Here is a 24,912-nt window from a genome sequence, read left to right as displayed (position 1 = left end):
GCGGCATTTACAAACGCTAAAAAACGGTGGATGGAAGATGCTGTGTTTGTTGTGTCGTGGGTTTCGTGATAACGGAGATGGAATGTAAACGTATAATTCATGTGACTGAAAGAGCAGAAAGTGGGGCTAAGAGACGAAATCTCCTACGACAACTTTCAGTATTGCATTTCATCGAAGTGGAGAAAAGAACACAACCCTGCAGGTAAATGCCGTTATCACTGTTTTCCATGTTCGTGAAGTAAATATGTTTACACACTTTTTAAAAAGGCTGGGTGCTAAATTTGTTTGACATGCGTTTGACCAATCAACATACACTCACGTCACTGATAGTTCCTATAGTGCTGGTTTAGACCCTACTCTGAAGTAGGATCTAATTTAGTTCCCCCAAAAGGAGTGCCTAGAACTAAAATCGTCACTAGTTCCTGCGGTGCGAACGCGGAAAAATCCGGGTACTTCAGCCAGTAGTTCTAGGAACTATGAAAAGGTTCCTCCTTCCATCCTACTGATGTCAATAAAGAACCTTTATTTTTTAAAAATGTATGTGTGAAGAGCATTTTAATAATCTGAAGAACCTTTTTTCCCCACTATAAAGAACATTTTTCCATTAAAAGAACCTTTTGAGGAATGGAAAGGTTCCATAGATGTTAAAGGTTCTTCATGGAACCATTGATGCCAATAAAGAACCCTTATTTTTAAGAGAACATTTTAATAATCTGAAGAACCTTTTTTCCACTATAAAGAACATTTTGAGCTATGGGAAGGTTCCATGGATGCCAATAAATAACCTTTATTTTTAAGAGTATATGATCACATGTATACTGACGGCCGATCCACAGCTCCGACTCTGAATGTGCCTCTTCATTCAGTGGTGTTATTTCTGTTGACGTGGGTGGGTCAGTGTTGTACCCTGGGCAGATGTGTTGTTCTGTGGCTGTGGTGGTCATCAGTGTGGAGATTTCCGGTCATGTTGGATGGACGGTTTCCTCGACCCCTCTGAAACCAGCAGGAGGGCTTGTCTGAGGTCTGAGCACTGGCCAGAGGTCAAGAGGCAGTAATCAGTATGGGTCACAACCACATACAGACTCCAAAAAAAAACACTGTTTCTCCCTCAAAGTATTTTCCTTCCTTCATTTTGTCAATTACTTAAGAGCCGATCTGTTGACGTCAGTATTGCTTGAAATGATTAGCATAGAAATTTATGCATGTGATTACTGTATATTTTTAAATCGAATAGGGAAGATGTTCAGCGCTCAGTCATATAGATGTTGTTGTGCTTCTGTGAGATAGATACGAAAGGTTTGCTTTGTTAACACTGCCCCCGAGTGGTGCAGAAGAGCTATTGCAGCTGTCCTGCGGCCGTCATTCAGAGTGTATGAATACTGTCAAACTAACTGCCCCTTTAGGGCCTGAGAATGGAGATTGAAGGGCTCTCTGTTGATAGCCATGCCAGTAAGTGGCAGGTTATTATCTTCTCAAAGGTGTCGGAAGTGATTTTTATATATCGCCGTTTTGAGATCCTTCCCCAATGAGGCAGAACTGCAGAGCGACTGTGATTGGCTGAACGCTCCTAATGTAGGTGCACAGGACCCATAATGCCATATGCTTCTCATTCGGGCTTGTTGTTCAGGGGAGAGAGGAATAGAAGCTAATCTCCTTTGTTTTGTGTTAGTTATTAGTCACGATGTCTCATGTTCCTTCCAGAACCATTTTGGACTCGAGCTCAATGGCCTGTTGATCATTAATGAACACTAATGGATGCTCTCTGCAGTAGTTATATAGAATGGGGGGTTTATATGACACATTAAGAGGAAATTCTTTCTCTGTATGTACATACAGTACATAAACGATGCTTCTCTGTAAACTATTTATGCAGTTTCTGATGAATATATGTACGTGGTGTTTGCAAAACTCTGAATCATGGTACAAGGGTGTTGCTATGTGTTTTTTTTGTTCATTTATTGGTATTGATTAATATTGTATATGCAGTTGTGCATGCTAATTTCCACATATTTTATATTTTACTAATCATTTAGTATCACTGTGACCTCTAGAAAATCTCAAAATGAACATATTTTACATAATAATGTTGTCATGCCTAATTGTATTTTGGCAGATCTGTGGCAGATTAATCTAAATCAAAATTTTTATCTAATTTTTGAAAGCCTGATTACAAAAACAAAAGTCTCAAATTGTGGCCGATACCGATAACCGATAAATTTTGGCCAATGCCGATAATTCTTTATATTTGAAAGCCGATAACCGATGTATTGGCCGATAAATCTAAATCAGAATTTTATATAATTTTTGAGAGCCTGATTACAAAAACAAAAGTCTCACCATTAAAAGCCATGTCTCAATCACACAATTATAATGTTCTCATTATAATATTATGTAGTCTATATGACAGACTTGCGATGTATGTTGCACTTAACTGTATTTTCCTTTTTGAAGTGATTTCAATCATATTTCAAACAATTCAAAACCATCATGGCGAACAGTGCACATCTGAAGTGTCTCAGCTGAAGGAAATAATCCATTATTTATCAGCTTTGATATATCGGCCCAATTTTCTTATCAAGCTGATAACGATAACATTAAAAATGAACATATATCGGCCGATACCGATATGGTGGCCGGTATATTGTGCACCCCCAATTTGAAATATAATATATCGGCCATCATATGAACATAATTATCCACATATCAACGTTTTGACATTAGTATACATCCATATTTGTAGTGATTTGGATCTTTTGTTCCATTAAGTCAACATGAGCTGAATGTTCAATGTCCCACAATGCCTTGATTTGTTGTTGAACTTGTATGGTTGGTGTTGAAATATGAATTTGAAGACTCTCTCATCACTTATACATCTGAAACACATTTTTCTTCAAAATGATGAAGTGGGTCTATAAAATCCTGCCATGTTTTGTCAAGAACTTTCTGCTTGAAATAACAGCTAGCTGTTTGATTCCCATAAACTGCCATTTTTCATTGAAATCCACACAGTAGCTTTGGGTCTCCCAGCAGTATTTAGTAGTATTTAGTGAGTTTGTGTCGTGTGTGTTTGTGCAAGGGCTTCGGCAGCAGCAGGCCTCACTGGAAGGCCGTCTGTGCATCTCTCATCTCCCTCTTCTCTCTTAAAGGGGCCTCCCGGCTCGCAGCCGTCACCACACGCACAGCCTCCCCCACACAATACCAGCAACCCCATGATGGGACCACACGGCCAGGTAAGACACACACACACATACCGTGTCCTTGCTTGCACCCTCGATATACACACACTCACACATGAGAACTGTTGGCGACGCTGGCATCAACTCACTTGGGCAAGATGAACAGTGTAAATTACATGGTTATTTATAATTCTAGTCCTCTTCTTGTAAACATTCACAGAAACACATGCTTCCAACCAAAGTTGCAGAATTTTCCTGAACTGTCCTGTGTATGGACTTTAGTCAGGGTTGACGCCATTTTTAAAGGGATAGTTCACTCAAAAATGAAAATAGACTCGTTGTTCTAAACAAGTATGACTTTCTGTCTCACAAAAGTAGACATTTTCAAGACTTTGTCGGCAAATGTTTTCATACAACTACAATGAACGGAGACTGAAGCTTTTAAGAAAGAAAGATCAAACAAACAAACAAGCACCATAAAAGTATGACAAAAGTCATCCATTTGACTCTAGCGCTATATTTTAAGTCTTCTGAAGTTGTACGATAGATTTGTTTAAGAAAAAAGACACAGCAATTAAGTTATTCACTGAAGGTCTTGATATCTAATGTCGTTCATTAGAGAAGCACCAATGTCTGATTTGCGAACAAATGGTTCTTTTGAATCTGATTCAGATCTGGTCTGAATGATTCGTTCATGAACTGGACTGGAAAATTCAAAAGAACAGCATTTATTTGAAAGTTTTGAATCTTTTGTAACATTCTAAATGTCTTTACTTTTACTTTTGATCAATTATTTGCCGAATAAAAAAACTTGAATGGTAGTGTATGTTTTATGGTGCTTTATATCATTTTTGAAGCTTGAAAGACATTAAAATTGAATGGAAAGGAGCAGCCAGCACAATATTCAGAACATCTTCTTTTGTGTTACACAGAGAAATAAAGTTGTACAGGTTTGGAACGACGTGAGAGTGAGCGAGTAATGACAGAATTGTCATTTATGGATTAAATATTTAGATTTATTGCAACTGAAAGCAAGGCTGTGAGGAATACAAGTACAGTTCAATAGGTTGTACTGTTGTGTACAATAAAAGTGGACCAAAAAAATCTGGTAAATGTGTAGCTGTGAAAATTACATTAAGACCCTCACATCCCATTTTCATTGGGCGTACACCCTAAAGCAGGGGCGTATATAATTTGTAATTATTTAATAAAAAAGAACAGCAAGTAAATTAAAGCGATCTAGTTATTATATTCATGTAATGACGCTGCAAATGTGTCTGTTTACAATGTGCTTTTGCAGCATTTAGTATTGTAGCCAATCACAGCCATTTCTGTTGAAAATAATGACCAATCAGAGGTGTTTAAGTTACCAGTGGTGAGAATCCTCTCAGTTTCTCTCAAAACGCAGTATGAGTTTGTTTAGCGCTGGTTTACTAAGCTTTAAACGCGCACAAATCCACATTGTAACAAACAAAGCAAAGACATGATTTAAATAAAAGATTTATTGTGAAGTTTAGTTAGATTTATTGATTAAAACGTGAGTTTTCGCACTGACAGCTTCAGTAATTATAAAGGCAGCGCTCTTTACTCACTGTCTGTGTGAAAAAAGTTTGTTTTTCATGAGAATTTGTGACATTTCCTACAAATATATACTTCACACTTCCTTACAAAAAGTGACAAAAAAATAGACAAAATAGATTTGTGATGTTATAAAAGGGATTTGATAATCGCTAAAAAAAAAAAAAGCAAAACGTGTGGAAAAAATATATATGATGGAGTGGAAATGGCTAATGAGACAATAAGTGGTCCTCTGCTGCCATCTACCAGTTATAATCATAATTTCATGTATTTTTTGTTTTAAAAGTGTTTGTTTTTCACCACGTTAGTTTTCCTACATTGTGAAACTTTTAGTTTCATAAACAGGGACAATCTTTGATAGATGAACAAAAAAAAATGTTTTTTTTTTTTTTTTTTTTTTTTTTAAATTAAAAATAACATTTAAATTGTATAATATTCCAACTTTTGTGCTGGAAAAGGTGAGAGGGAGTAAGATTTGATGACGTCATCGGAGTTTGCCATACCTTGGCTTTTGTTGAATTGACGCCACTGCCCTAAAGTCCATTCCTCCTTTGTCTTCTCTTTCTTTTTTCCTCCCTCTGTTTCTCTATATTGGGAGTGTGAAGTATCCTGTATACCTCCCACCCCCTCCATAGAGTCGACTCCCTGCGAACAGGATAAATAATTCAGTCTCTTCCTTGTTCTTGGAGATGGGCCTCCACTCCCGGGCCTCACCCCAACCCCCATCAATAGCACATTAATATTGTAGAGCCTCCCTCACAAACACACACACACACACACACACACACACACACACACACACACACACACACACTGACTGAACGATGCACATACCTACAAAACACAGCGAAACCTACACATATCAGACACTTCCGTTTCCTTTCTCCTGGAAAAAAACACTCATATTAGAGCGCTACGGTTGTACAACATCTAATACAATGGTGAAATCACTCTAATTAGCTGTACACACACGCACACACACACACACAGCCCTTCCCTCATCCGTTCAGCGCCGGTACATGCTTCAACAGAGCTCTAAAAGTTGGCGCGAGTCTCTCGGGGATCTTCCCACAGGCCTCGACCGCAGAAGTGGCGTCGGGTTTCGTCTCCAGACGCGCAGCCACACGGCTCTAATGGTTTGTATGTCAGGACGCAGGCACGATACTGCCCTCGTTTGGGTTGTTGTGGTCACTTTCCTTCCTGACCAGACTTTCACTTGAGAAGTGCGGCCTTTCCCGATGCTCTCCTGTACGAGAGTGTGTGTGTGTGTGCAGAACGGGAGTGGTCTCTGTGTTGACGGACAGAAGGAGAGATGTCAGATGTACATATTTGATGTCATCTTGCGTTGGCTTCTGCTCTCCGTGCATCTGTCTGTCCATTCCATCTGCTATAGCCTGGCCTGCTGCACTCATTCATTCTGGTCTATACAGTGCTCTCGCTTTCTTCTGAAATAGGGCAACATGTTGCTAATGACGCCTTTTTTCTTTTCTTCTTCTTCCTCTAGCCTTTTATGTCTCCACGGTACCCTGGTGGACCACGGCCGTCTCTTCGCATGCCAAATCAGGTACGGAAAACATCAACACATCGACAGTAGTTTTTATTTTTACACACATCTTCAGGATGAACACAATCAGTCAGGATATTTTAAGGGTCATTTAACTCTTTCCCCACCATTGATGCAATTTTCCAGGCTTTCCATGTTTGTGCTGTTATACAGTAGGGGGCGCTGTTACGCAACTTCTGAAAGAGAACTGAATCTCCTGGCGGGGAAAGAGTTAATCACCAAAATATTCTGGGGTCCATGAGATTTTTGAGAAAATTATAAAAAAAGCTGGCAGTGGCTGGCAACTCTAGAGTTAAAAAGAGTCAGAAGTCATGGGAATTTCTATTCTGAATCTATTTGTTTGTTGTTGTTTTGCATGGCTAGAAGTTTGTTAGCTAAAGGGACAGAACTAAAACTATTAAATTGTTTTCATAAATTGAAATAATTTTATTTTAAAATAAAATATAAATAATAGAATAAAAAGTAAAACCTTGACAACTAGCTGAAATAAAGTTTAGTAAGTACTAAAATAAAATTAATAAATCTAAATAGAAATATATAAAAAAGACAAAAACGCATGACACAATTGCTAAAACTTAAATTAAAATTTTACTTAATATTTAATAATAATTAAAAAATATATAATGAATAATTAATTAAATAAATAAACATAATTAAATTATTAAAATATTTTTATTTATATTTTATTTATTTTATATTTAAAAATATATAACAATTTATAATAGCTAATTAAAAATATGAATAAATACTATAAAAGTATATAAACTACTAAAATGACAAATAGATTTTTCTTTTTTATTTATTTTTATATATTTTTTTGTATGTAATTATTCTTATATATGCAATTATTTTAAAATGTAAAATATTTAATTTGAAACATTTTATTATTTATTTATAATAAATGTATTTGTATATATTTCTTATGATTGATTAATTAATTATAATTGTGTATATATAAGAATTATATACAAATAAATGTATTAAAATTAATGTTTTTATATTTTGAAATTAATAAAATTAAGTACAAATTTAAAAAATAATTATTAAAATTAATAATTATTTATGTTAATTTTATTCATTATGCATTTAAATGACTTCTGGTTTCTGGTGTTCTAATGTAAAATAATCTTCCTAACCGATGTACTGTAGCGATACTAGCATGTCATTGGTTCATGTATGTCCTCCACAGCCTCCCGTAGGAGTTCCAGGATCACAACCACTCCTGCCAAACAGTTTGGACCCAACCAGACCACAAGGTATCATCCACTCCAACACTTCACTTTATCACCTGTGTAATACCTCTAAATCTAAATCAGTCTAATATGTTCCAGGACATCCTAACATGGGCGGTCCGATGAGAATGAATCCTCCCAGAGGGATGGGTGGCATGGGTCCTCAGGTAGGCTCATATTTGTGCTCATTTTCTCCTGGTTTCTCCTCTGGTAGTCAAACGGCACAGGACTGAGACCGTCTGAACGCCGTCACTCCTCTTTACTCACCTGTGCTGGAAGCAGAGTTCTCCTCGCTCCTCTCTCTCTCTGTCCTTCTCGTTCTTGGCAAGCGAGGCGCTGCACAAATCGGCAGCTGGTGCAGCATCTGTTCGACAAATTGGGTAGAGCGCCGAACAAAGGCTCGGGTTAGAGCGAAGCTGCCTCAGGCCTGAAAGGCTCTGTCACACTTTGCCCTCCACCCACGGGCAGCAGACAGGTGGGCCGCCGTCTGCCTGAGCAGAACTTCGTTAGCATAGTGTCAGTCGCATCCCAACCTGTTTGGTTGGATCCCCACCGCTACGGACGACAGCGGATGAAGGGCAGAAATTCCAGGCTTCAGCCCCAGAGCAAAAGAAATTGATTTTGAGAATTGAGATTTTGAATTACTCTGAATTGCAAAAGATAGTGTACCAAAATAATGCCAAGACAACAGATTTTCAACTGAGTTTGCATTTATTTATTTATGTGTAATTATTCTTACATATGCAATTATAATTATTTAATTATATTTTTAAAAAATAATAAAAATACATTTTATTATTTATTTATTTCTTATGAATAATTAGTTATAATTGTGTGTGTGTGTGTGTGTGTGTGTGTGTATATATATATATATATATATATATATATATATATATATATATATATATATATATATATATATATATATATATATATATATATATATATATATGAATTATATTCAAATAAATATTAAAATAATTTTAAAATAATAAAATTAAATACAATTTTAAAAATAATTATTAAAATTAATAATTTTGTGTATATATATAGGAATAATTACATACAAATAAATGTATTCAAATAAATAAATAAATTTATTAAGTATTATAATTGAGTGTATATATATTTAATATTAAAAATAAGTAAATTTATTTCATGTATTTTTCTTTTTTTTTTTTTTTTTTTTTTTTTTTATTATGCAAACAGATAATTACAATATTTACAGAAAAGAAATTAAATGCAAAATACAAAGACCAACAAAACATACATAACCGCCAGTATGATTTGGGTATGTGTGTGTGTGTGTGTGTGTGTGTGTGTGTGGGAGTGGAAATATATGAATAAAGGAGCATGTAGGAAAGTACAACAGACATAACCAGAGTTAAGAAAAAATATATATCAAAAAGGAGGAAACAATGATGAAGATAATAATAGTATCACACGCAAAAAATGAGGAAGGTGACAATAGCAACAGTATTAATAATAAATAATAATAATAATAATAATAATAATAATGATAAATCCAATTAATAAGAAATGACAAATAGTAATAATAGTATTAGCAGTAGTAGTAATGATAAATATTAAGAAATATACTCATTTCATCCGGAATGAGGGGGAGGTTAAAGGATCAGGAAGAGGAAAAATAAAGATAACAGTAATAGCAATAATGATAATAATATTAATAATGGTAATATTGATACAGCCATTAATAGTAATGATAATAGTAGTAGTTGCAATGGCAGTGATAATAATAATAATAATAGTATTAATAATGGTAATATTGATACAGCTATTAATAATAAGATATTATAAAGCTGCCTCTATTCCACTCATGGCCATGGCATAGGATAGACCCCCGTCAGTGTCATGTTGCAACGAGCTATCAAGGTGCGGTGCTGTGGGGCCGAGGGTCCCAAAATCCATCCCCAGCCGTCCCACACATGCCACTCTTACCCTGTCTGTGTTTTTTTTTCTTTTTTTTTTAAAATAAATATGGCTGCTTTCATTGTTATACTCATAATATGTTTGTCAATTAGTGTATAATGCATTAAAAAAGCATGGCGTGCAGCATGGAATCAGCCCAGTGCAAAGCCTAGGCCGCCACGCCCACGCCACACTTACCCTATGTGTGTGCATTTTTTTTTTTTTTTTTTTTTTTTTTTTTTTTTTTTTTTTTCCCTTCCTGCTTTAAACTTATTTTATGTTCCAAATGAATGTGTGTGTGCACCTCATCTAATATGTGAAGCATTAAAACAGCGAGACAAGTGCTGAGCCAGCCAGAGACAAGAAATCCCAGGTGAAAGTACAAGCTGGAAGGCGAAAGCCCAAGGCCCCCGGTCCCACATCACACCCACCCACACCTAATCAAAACTGCACATGTCAGGGACTAGTATGCCATAGCCAACCAGGGTCCAGAAACAGCAAAAAAAAAAAAAAAAAAAAAAAAAAAAGAGGAGAGAGAGAGATTTAAATGTAATCTTATAAGTATTTTATTTATATTTGATATTAGTCGGTGTTGCTACCTCTTCCTGACCCCCCTCCCCCCAATCATGTGTGAATATTGATGGTGTACCATTGAGGATGGCTTCAGATAAAGAAGGTCGGTGGATTCATGACTGTAGGAAGTTAAAGAGAGATGACCAAGAAGGGTGTAATTCTGATGTATTATTTTGAGTGGAGGTAGACAAGTTTTCCATGGAGATGTACTCTATTAGTAAATTTTTCCAAGTTGTAATGTGTATGGTGTTCCTTGATTTCCAGTTCATGAGGATAGTTTTCTTGGCGATAGTTAGAGCCACTAGGAGTAATTGACTGTTTGTACTGTTTAAATTGATTATGGATATGTCACCTAATATACAGAGGGAGGGAGACAGTGGGATGTGACATCCCATAAGGTTGGATAGTGAGTCAGTAACGTTTTCCCAGAATTTTTTAACTGAGGTGCAATCCCAAATAGCGTGTAAATAGGTGTCTGGAGTGTTTTGTGTGCAATGTGAGCATGTTTCTGAAGAAAAACCCATTTTAAATAATTTCCGTCCAGTTAGGTGAAATCTATGAAGTACTTTATACTGTATAAGTTGTAAGTTGGCGTTTTTTGTCATGAAGTAGATATTTTTACAGATTTGTGTCCAGAAAGCGGCATTGGGAGCAATGGATAAGTCTGATTCCCATTTTGCATTGGGTAGGCTTAATGTATTGTCTGATTTGGATATTATTTTATATATTTTGGAGAGTAGTTTTTTTTTTTTTTTTTTCAAATTAAAATATATAATTTATCATTTTAAATATATAAAAGGTATAATTTAGTAATATTTAACTTTAGAAATAAATACACTATTTTAATACATTTATTTGTATGTAATTATTCTGATATATACAATTAGAATTTAATTTTTATTTAATTAAAAAATAAAAACATTTTATTATTTATATTAAATGTACTTGTATATATTTCTTATGATTTTAAAAATAATTATAATTGTATATAAGAATTATATACGAAAAAATATATTAAAATAAATGTTTTTTAATATTTTAATTAATAAAATTAAATACAATTTAAAAATAATTATTAAAAATAATAATTATTTGTGTATATATAAGCATAATTACATGTAAAAATGTAGTAAGTATATAAATAAATGTGTTATAAAATTACAATTAAGTATAATTTAAGTATTAAGTATTATAATTGTGTATATATTTAATTTTAAGAATAAATACGTTTATTTACTTATTTTAATACATTTATTTGTATGTAATTATTCTTATATATACAACTTGAATTATATAAAATGTATTTATTTATTTATTTTTATATGCTGTGACACTGGTGAAGGTTAATACTGGATTCCAGTCCAGCCAGATTTTACTGGTTCTATAAAAGTGATTGTTGAAATGTTTGTGTTTGTTTTCTCTGCCCACTGTAGAACTATGGGGGTATGAGGCCTCCTCCCAACTCTCTCGGCGGTCCAGGCATGCCCGGAATGAACATGTGAGTTTGATGCCATGCAAAGTGACAGAACATCATTTATGAATCATAACCCGCCAAATTGGCTAGTGTGTTGATATGTGTTCCCCGCCACGGTGGATTTTCACCCGCATTTGCCGGGTTGGCGAATGTTAATTTTAACCCCTGTTTGTTAACCTGTCTTTTTCTCAGGGGACCCGGAGGACGTGGCCCCTGGCCAAACCCCAACGCTAACTCGGTAAGTTCATACGTGCGCTGTACATGCAACTTTGTGGCTGCAGACAAACACGTGACATGCGTTATTAATGGTACTTTAATATATAACAAAGATTATTATATTCATATATCATAGTTTTACCATTAAATGGTGTAGTTTAATGTTTTATTCCCATCAAAACAAGCTGTATTCATATTCTTTTGCTTGGGTTGACAGATAGCATACTCCTCCTCGTCTCCAGGGAACTACGTGGTGAGTCAAAATTTACTTTCTGTAGTAGACACAAATTGTCTTATTGCATAAAAAAGAAACAACTTACAAGCTGTCTTTCTCATATTTCATCAAAATGTAATATCTTGCTCTGAAACTCTGAATTTTGGTTGATGTGACTTAGGCCATGCAGTTTAACAAATGGCTGCTCTCGTAATTAATGCAGCCTTTCAAAAATATTGCAAATAGTTAATGCGGTATGTATACAGTACACTACCGTATGCGTTTTAATATCATAATAAAGTAATCATGCTGCATTAGTGGAGAACAGCAGTTTGTTTGCCGTCAAGGCTGAGAGGACGCTAACATTAGCAATACCTCAAGCGGTTAAAACAATGTGACAAAAACACACGCAAGACCGAGCCAAACATTTAATGTCACGATTATTACCATGTATTTGCATTAGTTTATATCCAGCTGGTCGCTTTAATACATTCGTTATGCTTGTAATGTGAGAAAACAAATTGATATGGTTTATGCAGCCGACAGAAACATATAAACAAATCAGAAATACGTCTAATTTTAGTTCTTTTTTATCGTCACTGTAATACATATTTTGATTTGATAATCAAGTGTTCTAAAATAGAAGCTACTAAAGTGTGAGAGTCTACATATAATATACATATGTGTCTAATAGATGTTTAAAGATGGCCGTCTTTAAGTATGTTTGGATTTATATGTAATGTTAACTCTTTACAGTAAGAGTCCATCTGTCACATTAACTCTTTACAGTAAGAATCCATCTGTAACATTAACTCTTTAAAGTGAGAGTCCATCTGTAACATTAACTCTTTACAGTAAGAGTCCATCTGTAACATTAACTCTTTACAGTAAGAGTCCATCTGTCACATTAACTCTTTACAGTAAGAGTCCATCTGTCACATTAACTCTTTACAGTGAGAGTCCATCCGTCACATTAACTCTTTACAGTAAGAATCCATACGTCACATTAACTTTTTACAGTGAGAGTCCATCTGTCACATTAACTCTTTACAGTAAGAGTCCATCTGTAACATTAACTCTTTACAGTAAGAGTCCATCTGTCACATTAACTCTTTACAGTAAGAGTCCATCTGTCACATTAACCCTTTACAGTAAGAGTCCATCTGTCACATTAACTCTTTACAGTAAGAGTCCATCTGTAACATTAACTCTTTACAGTAAGAGTCCATCTGTCACATTAACTCTTTACAGTAAGAGTCCATCTGTCACATTAACCCTTTACAGTAAGAGTCCATCTGTCACATTAACCCTTTACAGTAAGAGTCCATCTGTCACATTAACTCTTTACAGTAAGAGTCCATCTGTCACATTAACTCTTTACAGTAAGAGTCCATCTGTCACATTAACCCTTTACAGTAAGAGTCCATCTGTCACATTAACCCTTTACAGTAAGAGTCCATCTGTCACATTAACCCTTTACAGTAAGAGTCCATCTGTCACATTAACTCTTTACAGTAAGAGTCCATCTGTCACATTAACTCTTTATAGTAAGAATCCATACGTCACATTAACTCTTTATAGTAAGAGTCCATCTGTAACATTAACTCTTTACAGTAAGAATCCATACGTCACATTAACTCTTTATAGTAAGAGTCCATCTGTCACATTAACTCTTTATAGTAAGAGTCCATCTGTCACATTAACTCTTTACAGTAAGAGTCCATCTGTCACATTAACTCTTTACAGTAAGAGTCCATCTGTCACATTAACTCTTTACAGTAAGAGTCCATCTGTCACATTAACCCTTTACAGTAAGAGTCCATCTGTCACATTAACCCTTTACAGTAAGAGTCCATCTGTCACATTAACCCTTTACAGTAAGAGTCCATCTGTCACATTAACTCTTTACAGTAAGAGTCCATCTGTCACATTAACTCTTTATAGTAAGAATCCATACGTCACATTAACTCTTTATAGTAAGAGTCCATCTGTAACATTAACTCTTTATAGTAAGAGTCCATCTGTCACATTAACTCTTTACAGTAAGAGTCCATCTGTCACATTAACTCTTTACAGTAAGAGTCCATCTGTAACATTAACTCTTTACAGTAAGAGTCCATCTGTCACATTAACTCTTTACAGTAAGAGTCCATCTGTCACATTAACACTTTATAGTAAGAGTCCATCTGTCACATTAACTCTTTATAGTAAGAGTCCATCTGTCACATTAACTCTTTACAGTAAGAGTCCATCTGTCACATTAACTCTTTACAGTAAGAGTCCATCTGTAACATTAACTCTTTACAGTAAGAGTCCATCTGTCACATTAACTCTTTACAGTAAGAGTCCATCTGTCACATTAACTCTTTACAGTAAGAGTCCATCTGTCACATTAACTCTTTACAGTAAGAGTCCATCTGTCACATTAACTCTTTACAGTAAGAGTCCATCTGTCACATTAACACTTTATAGTAAGAGTCCATCTGTCACATTAACTCTTTACAGTAAGAGTCCATCTGTCACATTAACTCTTTACAGTAAGAGTCCATCTGTAACATTAACTCCTTACAGTAAGAGTCCATCTGTCACATTAACACTTTATAGTAAGAGTCCATCTGTAACATTAACTCTTTACAGTAAGAGTCCATCTGTAACATTAACTAAGGTTAATAAAAGTATTGTTCATTGTTAATTTCAACATTAACTAATACAGTTTTAAATTTTAAAGTTGTATCTCTTAACATTAATTAATGCGCTATGAACTAATATGAATGATCAAGATATAATTAATGTATTAATATTTATATTTAAAAAGTACAGTACATTTTCATGGTCCAGTACGGTTTTTAATGCACCATTTTATGTATGTTTGTTTTCATTCAATATCCATTTTTAAAACTATCGGTTGATTATTCGGCTATCAGACAGCGTGGGCCAACCTAGTTATCATTATCTGTAAAATCCACTATCAGTCGACCTCTAGTTACAATGTCAAGATGCTTTCAATGATTCAAGAGAAAAATAGCCTTGTAGAACTAAAATTGTTTGCTAATGTACTTCCATATTGACATTCAAAGAGCGAGATCCAGAGATTGTTTCCTCTCTCTGTCTTCAGCTCAAAGGAAAACTGCAAAATGTAGCTCTTCCATTTGGAAGCTAAAAGCATAACTAAGAACATATTAAAGTTTCTAAATGTATTGATTTTACTTGAGCAATTACGATCCTGCTTAGTTTTGCTCCTAGCAATGCCTCTCTTAAAAGTAAAATAACTGCACATTAGTCAAAGCGGCGTAATGGCTCCCTCGTGCCTAGAGTGTCTTTGTTTAAAAACTGCTCCTCTGGTAGTTTTGGTACTGTTACACACTAAAGAAGCCACGCTCGTGTTTGTGTGTGTGTTTCCTCCCTCAGGGTCCTCCAGGAGGAGGCGGTCCACCAGGAACTCCCATAATGCCAAGCCCAGGAGGTACAGTAGATCTGTTCCTTATGCATGTCATTCACACACTTGCTCTCACCTCGTGTCTATAATCGGCACAGCCGCAAATGCTCCGTCTCTCTCCAGGAAGAGCGATGCTCAGCACTTCACAAACACCCTGTTTAATACCCTCTCCCTCCCTCATTACCCAGCAGCCAATATCACTGCAAGGTTACCTGCACTTCCTCTGGCAGGAAAACAAAAACATGTGACAACATCAGCTCATCGCCATGTGATTCTGTTTGTGATGCTGAACCACAGATTAGGGTCCCTCTTTCTCTCTCGTACACAGGCCATAAATCATTAAAGCAACACGTTTATTATGGTGATTAATCCAGTCCAGCCATGTTCTGCATTGATCTAGTGTGAATCTGAATACGACTCTGGTCTCTTGTTTTGGAGAAGTTGTGCTGCTCAAACTGAAATGTCTTTCTGCTCACTTCTCGTCTAGACTCCACAAACTCCAGTGAAAATATCTACACAATGATGAACCCTATCGGACCAGGAGGAAACAGACCCAATGTATGTATTTATTCCAGAGCAATTATAAGATTGTTTTTTGAAAGAAGTCTCTTATGTTCACAGAGGCTGAATTTAATTGATAAAAAATACAGTAAAACAGTAATGTTCCCTATTTAAAATAGCTAAAATCATTGATCTTGTGCTGCACTGACTGACAGCTTGAGTGATTATAAATGGAGAGCGGTGCTCGCTTCCTGTGTAATTCATTCACTAGAAAAGTTATTGTTTTTCATGAGATTTTGTGAGTACCTCATACTTCACCTTGATGAAATGTATTTTTTAAACCTAGAGATTTTATAATGTTTAATATTTATTCAAAAGCGAAACTGAGTGAAAAACTATTACAGGAAATATATGCGCAAATAATAAATAGTCCTCTGTTGCCATCTGCTGGTTATAGTGGTAATTAACGTCTTTTTTATTCTTAAATAAAAGTGTTTTCTATCAAATCTTGGATTTCCTACATCTTTAAACGTTTGGTTTTACAAATGTGGACAATCTCAGAAGGATGAACCAATAATGTTTGTGGTCATCACATTAAAATAACATTGAAATTTCTGGAGAAATGTTGCGTGTGCGTGTCTAATTACAGATTCAAACGTTCCCATTAGCTTTGTCTTTATTGCAATCAATAAAACTGTTTTATTGGCAAATTAGGCAAGTGTGATAACTGCATTAAAATATAAATACATCATTAAAAAAGTGAACCATTGATGGTTTTGTGTCGATGTACAGTGAGTACAGAATGACAGCTAACAGTTCACCGGAAATGACCAAGCGAAAACCAGGAAGTAACCGTGTATATGGTCAAATGGCGCTATTTCTACACACGAAAAATGACAAAACCAGGCTCAATATGAGTAAACGCTCTCTAAAACAGCTAAACTTGATTGAAATGTTTGCAAAAAATGTCTAAAACTATAGAGTAGGGATGGAGAAATGAAGCCTCTTAAATCTTTGAAGATTTTCTCTGATTGTTTTGGGAAAAGATTCGAAGCATCAAGTGTTGAAAACAGTGCCATCTTGTGGCAGGTCAAATTTATAGCAGCCATAAACCTGAGTGTGCGGCTTGTTTTATCCATTAAGCACAAATAAAAGCTGAATGTGTTGAGTTTTCTGATAATATAATTCACATATTAAAGTGTGGTAATAATTTAAATGTAACAACAACAATAGTTTTAATAATACTAATTATAATAATACCAGCAGTGTTGGTACATGTACAAGTACATGGTGCTCTAATTATTTTATGGTCCTGTTTTCCTCTCCAGTCTGGTGCATTTCCAAAGCCACAGCTACACATTCTGATTCCCGAACATTTTATGTCTGACGGCGTTTGGGAATACTTGATTCTGATTGACCAGTTATGGCATTCAGCAGTCAAATATTTGTGTATCATCATGACTGATAAGCTGTAGTACTCCATACTTCATAACACTCCACTGTCTCTTTCTTCTTACATAATACTATAATTTGAGCTCAAATTGATATTTAATGTACAATTATTTATTTATTTGCTTAAGTAGTCATGTAATAAGCTTCATAATGCTAGCCGGTCATCATAAATCCCTTCAGTGTGATTTAAGAGCTGGTTGGATTTATTTGTAATCATGAGCTCCTGACTTGTATTAATCCTGAATGTCACATTATGATCATTGTTTTCATAAAAATGCATTCAGGGAACTCAGAAGGGAACTTTTCATCCTTTTCAAAGGAATGTTTATGTCTCGTATTCAATAAGGCAGTCTTGTTGTATTCGGGGCACTGGATGTGGATGGTTGGTTGAATGTTATTGTTTCTCTGTGTTTCTCAGTTCCCCATGGGTCCCGGTCCAGATGGCCCAATGGGCGGCATGGGTGGCATGGAGCCGCATCATATGAACGGGTCATTAGGTAAGGTCAAAACTTGCTCTGTATGAATATTGTTAGTGTTACAGAGCTTGAATTTCGGTGTAGGATTGCGCATAATTTTACTCATTCCCGCAGATTTTGTTCTCGCCACATAAAGCCGCCTCTCAGTACTAAATTGAGTTCTTTTTCGCTGCTTATTGCTCTTAAACAGTCAGATACACACAAAATAATGTCAAAATGCCGGTCTTGGTGAGTATTCACATAAACACAGTCAGTTATGTTTGAAGTGAATGTAAACAGTTGAGAAAGAAAACGCATGTGTAACAGTATAATGGATCTTAAAGTGACAGCAGCCTAATAAACCTGCTGACAAATTATGAGATAATATTAAAAATATCTATACGGCAGTTTTTCCCCGTGGTATCAATGTCAAAATTGTGGCTAGTAACTTTGGAAAACCACTAGCCACAGTATCTGGTGAGCAAAAAAGTGTAGTAAATAAGCATATACTATGTTTGTTTATTTCAGGCTCTGGTGACATGGATGGGTTGCCAAAGGTAAGAAATATTTTAGTTTTTAGTATTTTAGTTTTTAGTTTCCCCCCTAAATGTTTTCACATCTCATTCTCAACCGTCTTTGTCAAACACCTCTTTTTCTGCAGAACTCCCCCAACAACATGGCGGGCATGAACAACCCGCCGGGCACACCGCGGGATGACGGAGAAATGGGAGGCAACTTCCTCAACCCATTCCAAAGTGAAAGTGTGAGTAGATTCAGACCCAAACCCAAAGACCTGCCACTCCCCTCACCTGCCAGTCATGTGCACTAATGTTCAAACATTTGGGGTCGGTAAGATGTTTTGAAAGAAACTAATACTTTTATTGAGCAAAAACACGTTAAAGTGATCAAAAGTGACAGTTACATTTGTTACAAATTGTTTTCAACATTGATAATCATAAATGTTTCTTGAGCATCAAATCATCATATTAGAATGATTTCTGAAGGATCATGTGACACTGAAGACTGGAGTAATGATGCTGAAAATTCAGCTTTGATCACAGGAATAAATTATATTTTAACATATATTCACATAGAAAACAGATATTTTACATTGTGAAAATATTTCACAATTTTTACTGTATTTTTGATCAGTGTAATGCAGTGTTGGTGAGCAGAAGTAAGAGACGTCTTTCAAAAACATTAAAAAATCTTACCGACCCCAAACTTTTGAACATTAGTGTAGCTTCGCCCAGCAGGCACTCAGAAGGCCACGCCCACTGACCATGTGACTCAGAACAAATCAATGGCAAATTTTAAAAAAAGACAAAATGATTTGAAGTGTTACTGATTCAGAGTGAGTGCTGGAAATGGCTTTCGTTATAAAAGACCAGCAGTTTCCTGGACAACTTCTTCTGTCCTCTGGTTCCTGCTTTGTCGACAAAATCATGCATTTTCTTGCTGTATTTTGGGCCGGTGATGTCATAACCATCTTGTATTTCGCTCTGTGTGGAGTTCTCATGATCTCACCCCCTTCCCCTTTCTCTCTCTCCAGTATTCACCCAACATGACGATGAGTGTGTGATTTCTTCGTGTTTTATCATTTTATTTGGGGTTTTCTTCTTTTGTTTTCGTTTTCAAACCCCCTCCGTTCCTTCTCGACCCCGTCCCCTCGTCACGTCGACCGACCCCCGGCACCCTGGCTTTTTCTGCACAGCCTTCTGGGATGCCCCACGAGCAGAGGACTCACATGAAAGTGGCCCATCCCAGCTTGTGCAAAATGGCCAGCGGAAACAGGAAGCAGCCCCAGAGCCACAGGAAGAGCTTGTTGACTGAATCTCCCTGCCTCCCGGACTTCCTTTCTGGATCAGGACACTAGCGAGACTGAAGGCAGGTGTGTGTGTGTGTGTGTGAGGAGCTTCACGGGCTGCTCGCGTTATGATCTTTACGAACTCACTCCACTTTTTTTGATTCTTTCTTTTTAAAATCTTGAATGGATGCAGTCGTTTTTACAGTGGAAAATATCTGCACCTTTTTCCTCCATGTTATTGTGTAAATGCAAGAGGGAACTCGTCACGACGGGTTCGCCGATGAACGTTTTCATTATTCTGTGTATGTATTGTATTATTATCAATTGTTGATTTTATTTTTATTAATATTGTAATGATGGTTATTGATTAGTTTTTTTTTTTTAAAGGGGCACATTGTATGTAAACCATGAATTTGACAGAAAAAGCACACATCCATAATGCACAACAACGTGTCGTGACTTTTTCAGTAAGTCCACACCACGTTTTGTGTTTGCTGTGAAATCTTACCTCCCGCAGATTAAAAAGGTAGCCGTACCTTTTCTTCTACATCTCTAGTGTACAGGTTTCATTGTCCCTGTTGAGTGAACGACCGAACCAGCAGCGACTTTAACCTCTCAGACCAGCCTGTGTGTCACAACACATCTGTAGAGAGGAAGTGATGTCATACCAGAGCCGAAAACATGCAGTAATACTAGTAACCAGTGACTCAAACACACAACACCGTGATTCATAACGTATTTATTTGTTGTTTTTGTTGATTTATGGCGCACATGTCTCGCATGCGACCCGTCAGGACATATTGTACACATGTAAATATGCCAGTCTAAGATACCTCCTGAAGATTTGTATCGTTCTGTCCCTCGCCGGAGACCCACGTGCTTTCTTTTTTGCATGAATCTGAACAGGTCACGTGAAATTTCACTACAAATGAGGTTCCTGTTGGCTCGGTGCTCATCATACTGGATACTTTTTCAGCTGTGGAACAAAATTCTCCTCCTCAAACACATTTTGTTAATTATGTGTTCCTTTATTTCACATGTGTCCTAAAAAGTGAAGCCAAAGCATTTCCATCGCCCCCTGGTGGCTGAATGCAGTATAGGTCATAAACCCTGCCCTTTCCATGTAATCGAAAGGGACGTGAGCCAAACTAAAATATCCAATTACACTTTTTTTTTTTAGGGATGCACCGATATGAAAATTTGGCCGATACCGATAATTCTTTATTTTTGAAAGCCGATAACCGATATATTGGCCGATTAAATCTAATTACAAATTTTTATATAATTTTTGAGAGCCTGATTACAAAAACAAAAGTCTCAAGTTTTGGCCGATACCGATAACCGATAATTCTTTGTATTTGAAAGCCGATAGTCAATATGTTGACTGATAAATCTAAATTAAAAATTTTGTATCATTTTTGAGAGCCTGATTACAAAAACAAAAGTCTCAAATTTTGGCCGATAACTGATAATTCTTTATATTTGAAAGCCGATAACCGATATATTGGCCGATGAATCTAAATCAAAATTTTTATATAATTTTTGAGAGCATGATTACAAAAACAAAAGTCTCACCATTAAAAGCCATGTCCCAAGCACACAATTATAATCTTCTCATTATAATATTATGTAGTCTATATGACAGACTTGCGCTGTACGTTGTACTTAACTGTATTTTCCTTTTTGAAGTGATTTCAATCATATTTCAAGCAATTCAAAAACCATAATGGTGGACAGTGCGCATCTGAAGTGTCTCAGCTGAAAGAAATAATCCATTATTTATCAGCTTTAATATATCGGCCAAATTTTCTTATCAGGCTGAAAATGATAACATTAAAAATGAACATATATCGGCTGATACCGATATGGTGGTTGATATATTGTGCATCCCTAAGATGGTTTCTGTCATTTTAAGTAGTTCTAATCACGCTGATATATGTTCAAGTGTAAGTTTTGTTTTAGTTATTTGATGCTGCAAAAATGGGGTATGACGTCATGATTGACAGCTGTGCTGCTCAGACTCCGCCTCCAAATTACGTAATTGCCGCATGTCAGATATTTTGGCTTCATTTTTCTACAGTGGAAGGAATTGGACACACATCGTCCATCTTTTCTATTTTTACAGTCTATGATTACACCTAATATAATCTGCAAAAACATGAGATGTCAGCCACATCCAGACCTTTCCTGAGCTAAAATGAAGGGTCAGTAATATGACGTCCAGGGACTACTGAATGAGGGATATTTGAGCTAAATGTGCCCGACAGCCCATTTGTTTGTCTCGTTTTGTCTTGTGTCCTTTAAACAAAATGTGTTTTTGGAAATCTCAGTGGAATGGTTATTAGGGGTCAGAAGGAAGCGGTAAATCCTCCTGCTGATGTCGTACACACACATTAGTCACCTGTAAGTTATCCACAGCGCAACGACAACAAGAAACACACATTTATACAGCGTTTATCTTATTTTATTACTTTCTTTGTTTGTAAATACTGTAAAGTGCATTTTGATATCATCAACATGTTTTTGATATTTCAGTCACTACCAATGAATACTACGAGATCTTGGGGGTAGAAAAAAAAGAAATGTAAAGAGTCGCCATTCTCTGTCCTTGACTCTGTACAGATGTACTAAATCATGCAAATGTAAAGATTTTGTCAGCCTCTACTTAGTAAACGAGCGCTCATGTTTTAGGAGAACAGTACCGTTCGCTCCTCGTAGACGCTCGCGGAGCGCTCTCTCTCGGACGTGTCCTCACTTTGCACTTTCCAGACAGCAGCCCACCTTTTAACACATCGCCTATATGGACATACATGAACACGGGAAGTCGTCTCTTTATGTGCAAAAGGGACCACGCATTGCAAACTTTACTATGAAGGATTTTTATCTATTTAAATTTTAAAAAACGAACAAAAAAAGAGTGAGGATTTAAAAAAAAAAAAAAAAAAGTACTAAAATGGAGGGAAGTGTCCTTCCTGTTCTCTAGTGTTTTCTAGGTTGCAGTCTCTCTTCTCCTCGGCCAGTCCTCTGTATGTAAACCACTCACGTCTCTGTGATTCTCTTGTGACGCTGTACGATACTGTAACATTAGCGAGGAGACGAGGGCCGAGAGCAGTATTGAGTATGAAGCAGTCTGTCTCCTGGGTTTGCTTTGTATTTCATGTTTAGGGTAGTTTGGACTCTTTCTGTCTCGTGTAGTAAATTAAGATGTTCTTTGTATGTTTCTTTATATTGTAAAGTTACTTTTAGATTTAAAAGTTGCTTATTAAAAAAAAAAGGATGGAAAAAGTGCTTCAATAATGTATTTTTTTTTTTCTCTCTCTCTTTGATTTCTTTTTTTTTTTTTTTCATGGAGTTGTTGCTTATTTTTTTGCTTGTCCCTTCGTTGTAGATACAAATTTAAGACTAATAAAATAACATAACCCCTTTTACCAAGACTTCCTGCTCTCCCAGCTCTTAATTTATTAAAACTATTTATATTGAAATGTGTGTTGTTTTTATGTTCTGTTCACTGCACCTGCTTCAATACACACTCCCGTTCAGAAGTCTCACAAAAGCTGCATTTAGTTGATCAAAAATACAGTAAAATAGTACTATTGTGAAAATAGTAAATATTTAATATATTTTAAAATTTGTCAAAGCTGAATTTTCAGCATCATTACTCCAGTCTTCAGTATCACATGATCCTTCAGAAATCATTCTAATATACTCATTTAAGAAACATTTCTGATTATAATAATCAATGTTGTAGTGCTGCTTCAGATTTTGTGGAAATTGTGATTTTTGTTTTTCAGGACTCTTATAACAATATGAATATCTTTACTGCCAGTTTTGATCAATTTAATGCGTTCTTGCTATATAAAACTTGTAAAACATTAAACATTGGTAGTGTACATTAAATAGGTAATGAGACATTTTTGTATTTTTCTAGCACATATTACCATTCAAAAGTTTGGGTCAATACAATGAGATATATATATATATATATATATATATATATATATATATAATCTGTCACTAAAGACTTTTGCACTGTTACAATGTAAAATTCAAAATTAAATTCAAAATATAGCTGCAAGCAGCGATGATGGGTCCAATCCTCGGCACCACCACCACCCCGGTGGCTTAAGGAAACCTGTGCATGGCGGGCAACATACAATCGAACAATGATTTTACCCCCCCCCCTCACCATGGCAACACTGTGTAAGATATCCCATAATTGTTCACAATTTACTGTCTTTGTTTCATGTTGACTGAGTTTGGTGGCGATTGCATGAAGCCCCTACGAGGAGTACTTAACTCAGAGCCTGATTATTCAAAAAATCCACATTCAAACCAAAATATTTTGACTTCCTGTAGGTTGGATCTAATGACTGTAAATTAGAAAGTTGTCCGGCTCGATAAGAACAATAAATGTACCAAGTTTGGTGACTGTAAGTAAGATTCCCAAATTTTGTCAAAAGGTGGCGCTATAGAGCTCCTTCTCCCCGCTCATTTTTTTACCCATGTCTACTGGCCGACAACTTTGACGTGTGTGTCGAGTTTCATGCAATTTGAAGCATGCTAAGAGCCTCAAAAACACCCAAGAATATTATAAAAGTTTGAAGTGTTGCCATGACAACAGTATTCAAGATAACAAGAATCCTTTCACAGGTGTGCATCTGCGGTGTCTTGACATTATTCTGACGAAGACTGAAGCAAATTGGGTAAAAATAAGAGGGCGATTTCAAAGCATTTTTAAAGTGACACACTTCTATGACTGACTCACAATAGTCACATCCATGTGATCAGCCTCCTACAACGAACACACAGCTGAAGTTTCATCAAAATCAGTTAATGTATGCATTAGTTATAACACAGAATCATTGTCATGGTGTGTGTTATGTGAGGTGAGGTCTCTTCTGTCACAGGTTTGTAGTTTCATCCTCTCTCTCTACGGCACCAACATCAATCTCCCCTCTCTTAGCCATTATAAATAAATCGCCACTGCTTTTCTCTTTGGGCAGTATGTGAATATTAATTAATACAGTGGAACAGCGACCCTTGGGCCGCAATTAATTTCAGTTGAGCGGTGACAGCGAGAAGTCACACAAACAGCATTAATGCTATGAAGTCTCCAAGGTTGTGATGGCCCTGAGGTATAGAAACATTTCAACTGCCGGCGTATACATGATTCTCGTGCTGATTGAAACGTCGCCTCCATGCAGATTTACCAGTGTCAGACAATATGGGAAACACTGCTGTGGCTTACAGTTCTTTATTAAAAAGGCTTTGAATTCGTTCATCAGATGTCCATGAGCTCTGAATC

General features: G+C 36.0%; 1 protein-coding gene across 2 annotated transcripts in view; it reads left to right on the top strand.

The window, feature by feature from the left end:
• Positions 1-23,089, top strand: part of LOC127498311 (single-stranded DNA-binding protein 3-like) — a 77,905-nt gene extending 54,816 nt beyond the window's left edge. Inside the window, exons 6-18 of one of the 2 annotated variants that reach the window (XM_051867562.1) lie at positions 3,147-3,230; positions 6,259-6,318; positions 7,508-7,574; positions 7,650-7,717; positions 11,486-11,550; positions 11,719-11,764; positions 11,960-11,995; positions 15,365-15,419; positions 15,880-15,950; positions 17,764-17,842; positions 18,329-18,357; positions 18,462-18,563; positions 19,353-23,089. In XM_051867562.1, coding sequence (XP_051723522.1) covers positions 3,147-3,230; positions 6,259-6,318; positions 7,508-7,574; positions 7,650-7,717; positions 11,486-11,550; positions 11,719-11,764; positions 11,960-11,995; positions 15,365-15,419; positions 15,880-15,950; positions 17,764-17,842; positions 18,329-18,357; positions 18,462-18,563; positions 19,353-19,382 — 792 coding nt within the window. In that variant the 3' untranslated portion in view covers positions 19,383-23,089. The remainder of the gene's footprint in view (positions 1-3,146; positions 3,231-6,258; positions 6,319-7,507; positions 7,575-7,649; positions 7,718-11,485; positions 11,551-11,718; positions 11,765-11,959; positions 11,996-15,364; positions 15,420-15,879; positions 15,951-17,763; positions 17,843-18,328; positions 18,358-18,461; positions 18,564-19,352) is intronic. The other variant, XM_051867570.1, reaches the window with a different exon arrangement.
• The last annotated feature ends 1,823 nt before the right edge of the window (positions 23,090-24,912 follow it).

The sequence above is a fragment of the Ctenopharyngodon idella genome, chromosome 2, assembly GCF_019924925.1.
Source record: "Ctenopharyngodon idella isolate HZGC_01 chromosome 2, HZGC01, whole genome shotgun sequence".
NCBI classification, from domain to species: domain Eukaryota; kingdom Metazoa; phylum Chordata; class Actinopteri; order Cypriniformes; family Xenocyprididae; genus Ctenopharyngodon; species Ctenopharyngodon idella.
This window is presented reverse-complemented; position numbering and strand designations above follow the sequence as displayed.